The sequence below is a fragment of the Notothenia coriiceps genome, unplaced genomic scaffold (assembly GCF_000735185.1).
Source record: "Notothenia coriiceps isolate Sejong01 unplaced genomic scaffold, NC01 NC01_scaffold00021140, whole genome shotgun sequence".
Taxonomy (NCBI): Eukaryota; Metazoa; Chordata; class Actinopteri; order Perciformes; family Nototheniidae; genus Notothenia; species Notothenia coriiceps.
Genome location: NW_011353841.1, coordinates 1 through 4765, shown reverse-complemented (window position 1 = coordinate 4765; position 4765 = coordinate 1). Strand labels below are relative to the sequence as shown.

General features: G+C 39.5%; 1 protein-coding gene across 1 annotated transcript; it reads right to left on the bottom strand.

The window, feature by feature from the left end:
- Nucleotides 1-253: 253 nt before the first annotated feature.
- On the bottom strand, nucleotides 254-1972 carry LOC104953132 (rho guanine nucleotide exchange factor 2-like). The gene is made up of 3 exons (XM_010780058.1): nucleotides 1900-1972; nucleotides 1587-1759; nucleotides 254-635 (listed from the first exon to the last, which is right to left on the bottom strand). The coding sequence occupies exons 1-3, from the start codon at nucleotides 1957-1959 to the stop codon at nucleotides 413-415; spliced, it is 456 nt and encodes a 151-aa protein (XP_010778360.1). The 5' UTR covers nucleotides 1960-1972; the 3' UTR covers nucleotides 254-412.
- Nucleotides 1973-4765: the final 2793 nt, after the last annotated feature.

Sequence of the window (4765 nt, the reverse complement as noted above, 5' to 3'; positions counted from 1 at the left end):
ACAAAAGTTAAGACCTAATATAAATAAAAGGGTCGCGTTATAAAACAATTCACTCAACAATGAATAATCATTAAGGTGGAATCTTACTATATCCCGAATAACTTGTATTGCATCCAGGGGTAGAAACATGTTTTTTCTGCTGTAAAGTTGGGCATTTTAACATGGGGGTCTATGGAAATTCATCCTTTCTTTATCCTTATTGGCCTCTCGGCTCTGCCCCAGTTTTTGCCGCTTGGCTGTGACGTAATAACTATTTTTTTCCTTTTTTTTCGAGGGAAGGGGGGATCAGAGGGCCTAGGTATAAAAGTCACGGCTCGCCACTGCAACTAACAGTGGTGTCTGCTGGTTGGCTAGGGGAAGGAAACTCCCTCCCTCTTAGAGAGAAAAGAGCTAATATGACACAACGTAAAACTTACAAAAGAGCTGAAAATATGTCTGATTTAATATAGATATTAGTCTTTAGGACAAAATAAGAATTCATGAAACAGAATGAAAAGTCGGACCTAAACATTGATGATTCATACAGTAAATGCTGCTTTGAGTGTGTCATAATGTCCGTCTCCTGACCTTTGAGTCTCCTCAGGTGGGCCTTCTGCTCCGTCTCTATGAGGGGGAAGTCCTCTCTTGATGGGCACCTGATCAACCGAAAGCACAGAGCTCACGATTATCATTCATGTGATTCATTTTTGTGTCTGTTTTTTTATACGTAAATTGTACACATAAGAGGCAGAGATACAACAACCATATACAACCACAGTCATGTTGAGGGGTTAAGGTTCACAGAGTGGTGCAGTGATGATGTACTGATGTAGGCCGACTTGTAAGTTAGCATCAAAAGGGCTCCCTCAACGAAAAGCAATGGGATTTTTCCATTGGATTGGAATGTTGCAAAACATTGCTCTCAAGCAAACACACTTTCATGATACCTACACCTTTTGTTCATCAGGTTTATATCCATATTTAAATACTACTTTTATAGCGTAAATGCAATCAAAAGAAGTAAAAAGCTAACGTTTAAAAAGGAACTATTACTATCCCGGTGACATGACTGCACAATTACCAGTCTTATTTAGACACTTTTTACCGCTAACCGCCAACGATACATAGAAGTCTCAGACATTTCAGAAAAAAACATACTGACATATGTCATCGTCCAAATTTCAAATATCTTAAGCTTGTGCTATCACAAACCTTATTCCAGGAAATACACCTTTCTTAAAACCGTTGAATTCTAGGCGAGGGAACAGGAAGTGGTAAACTACTGACTCGTTTCCAGATTTGGTTTTTAATTTATGACATATATGATACTATGACATAACTCAACAAAAATAAATAGACGCATATACAGCTAAAAGAGTGCCACTAATTCAAAAACATGAAGTCCAGATGCTCAATTTGACTATCTGTAGGTGGTTTGTGCTTGTCTTATCAACAAAGCTACATGTAACATTGTAAATGCAATACATTGAGAAGTTAAGTAAATATTAGTTTAAGGGAAAATCTTTTAATATAATGAACAATAGTTCACATAAAAGTATTTTTTCTGCGTAGAGAGAAACCTTGTATGTTCATGTGCATTAACCCACTTGCTGACGGTGCGCTGGATGTGGCGGATCCAGACGTTCTTATCTTCTTTGGAGGCAGCGTGGAACTCGTACATCTCAGGAGGAGAGGAGTCGCTGATGAGGAACATGCCTCGCTCCTGATTGGCTATATCCCTCACTATCAGGTTCTGAAGGGACAGCACTGAGGACTTGTCCTGGATCACACACAGGAGGAGGGTTAGCCACAGGAACAATAATAGAGTGACAGTATGGAGAGCTGTCCTTCCAGTCATATGCACACAAAAATATACATTGGTAGATGCAATGTTGGTGTGTATGTGAGTACATTTCTTACCAGACATGGGAAGAAGTATCTTTGGTCTTTTTCCTGTAGAAACACCAGGACGTCTGTCATCAATAAGACCGTTGTATCTACACACACACACACACACACACACACACACACACACACACACACACACACACACACACACACACACACACACACACACACAGAATACAAGTTCACTAAAACAGGTTCAACTTGTTTCTCCACTATGTGAACACATGTAAACCTGAAGCCACACCCATCACCTAGATACCCTGAAAGAAATCTGAAATGCTTCCGCTGTCATAATATTGTGAAATGTTGGACGAACCCCTACCTGTCATACCCCCGGTGCTTTAGTCCATAATTTCAATGTTTCACGAATGTGTCAATCAATGTATTCCTTTTGACATCATGCTTAGTTGTGCTTTTTAAAAAATGACTAAAAGTATAGCAATGTATCAAGGTGCTGGGGGAATCACCTATACATTTTCAATAGATAGAATCAAGATGGCGACACGGGCGAATGCTGCGAACGCAGCGAACGCTAATCTCCTAGAAATTAAGGACGCTTTATCCAGCATTACCAAGGATATAAGTGGCTTAAATAAGACCCGAAAGGATGACAGCATAACAATTGAAAAACTGCTAGAAACCATCGGTAGCATGGAGAGGATTATGCATGGAGAGGATTACGAAGGAAAAAGACGAGAAGACTGTCACGCTGGAGAGAAGGATCGAGGAGCTTGAACAACAAACCCGGAAAGAGAATGTTATCGTGACCGGATTAAAAATCATAAAACCATATTCCCAGGTAGTGAAAGGAGATTCTGCGCCTTCCAGACAGAGACGGACATGATTCGGTCGAAACACAGGTGCTCGAGGCACTTAACGATCGTGGCGTGTACCTGAGGAGATTGAGATCTGCCACACACTTGGGAAGCCTTCGGAAAGTGGATTCCAAAGGGTGATCATAAAACTTGTGAGCAGAAAGACAAAAGTTCGTATGATGATTAATGCCAAGAAACTGAAAGGGACTGGAATCTACATTAACGAGCACCTCACGAAAATGAACGCCGATACTGCAAGAACTGCGAGAGAACTGAGGAAGAGGAACAAAATCGAAGCTACCTGGACCAGGGACTGTAAAATATTCATCAAAACAAACGAAGGGAAAGTATCGATTGTGAAGGACAGTGAGGACTTGTCTATATTTTAATGAACTATGAGGATAAGAATATTACTCCCGCTATTGGTAAAGTATTGACAAATAATGCAAATAGTGACAAAATCTAAATATATCTTCAACTCATAAATAGATCTTTTGACATCATTGCAATCTCAGAGACCTGGCAAACTGACTCAAACAATGTTGACAACCCGATTATGTGGCTTTTCATATGAATCGCAAACTCCAAAGAGGTGGAGGGGTTTCACTGTTTGTTAAAAACACACTTTCTGCGAGATTGGTAGAAAGTCTCTCCTTCTGCTGTAACAACCTCCTTGAATCTGTCACCGTAGACATTGAGCTAAAACAGAACAAACATATACTCGTCTCATGCATGTATAGAAAGCCTGGAAGTAATCTTGAGGAATTTAATGAACAAGTAGAAAAAATGCTTAGACCTCATAGAATTAAAAACCTTTATGTGTGTGGAGATTTCAACGTTAATTTATTAAAATACAACTCGCTCCAACAGGCGAGACACTTCATGGATATGTTTTCTTCACTCGGGCTTCTCCCTCTAATAACCAAACCAACCAGGTTAACTAGCACTACTGAAACGTTAATTGATAACATTTTCACTAACGTCCTTGAAACGGAACATCATAGTGGGGCCCTCATCACTGATGTCAGTGATCACCTGCCAATATTCACAATCTGCGGAAAATAACCTGTAAAAAATGCTCAAACTAAGTACAGGGGATTGAACAAAAACAGGGTTGGGTGTTTTGAATGCCACCTATGTCAAAAACACTCGCATGGACACACATTTGGACAAACTCATGAATATATGTTCATATTCTAAATTAATTGCACATTTAATAAAACGTAGCCTACTCTCAATTAGAAGCATGCTTCTGAACAACTGTGTGTATGTGTGTGTGTGTGCGTGCGTATGTGTGTTGACACTGTCAGCATCATTCAAAAAATAACCCTTCTTCCTACCAGCATACTGTATATGCCGCGACATTAGTCCACACACTTTCAGAAACATGACTGTGAAGTCTGTGTTTTTGCCGTATGTGTTTGTGTTCCTTGTGTCAGTGGTGAATGCCAGTAATAGCCCATGGCCGGCTCTCTGCTCACTGACATTTGACGAAGTTGTGGTTGAGGAGTGATGAATGACAGGAGGAGGCAGATGCCGGTAACAGCTTTAACTTTTTTCCCTTTAGGGAAACAACACATTCTGCAGAAACAGACAGAAAATAATAGAGCTTTTGGAAAAAAACATCAACAACATGAGCCACATTAAAGGGATAATACAAAAGCCATGTACATGGTTGATGATATATAGTACAATTATGTCAAAAAGAACAAAGATTTGCAATCTTTAAACAGAGGCACCCCAAAATGAGGCAAATGATTCCTTCGATCTCTTGTTTTACAAAAATTGCACCAATCAATATGGTTTATTAATAATTGATCACATTAGGTGTGTAAAGAATTATCTTCCTAAGCTTCTAAAGTATTATAACCCAACTTTTCAGAATCATAAATCCCAAGTGCGGATAAAATGCAAATAACATGAGTAGACTAACATATTCAATAAGAAGCCTGTGTTAAAGGTGACCTATTATGTAAAATGCACTTTTTAATGTCTTTTCTACATAACTATGTGTCCCCGGTGTGTCAGGGAACTCAAGCAGCATCAGAAAATAAAACCCTCTC

Coding starts and splice junctions, on each gene's coding strand:
- LOC104953132 (XM_010780058.1), bottom strand. CDS start 1,959: ATGACAGACGTCCTGGTGTTTCTACAGGAAAAAGACCAAAGATACTTC. Junction 1,760..1,899: donor GATACTTCTTCCCATGTCTG/GTAAGAAATGTA, acceptor TGTGTGATCCAG/GACAAGTCCTCAGTGCTGTC. Junction 636..1,586: donor ATCCAGCGCACCGTCAGCAA/GTGGGTTAATGC, acceptor TCGGTTGATCAG/GTGCCCATCAAGAGAGGACT.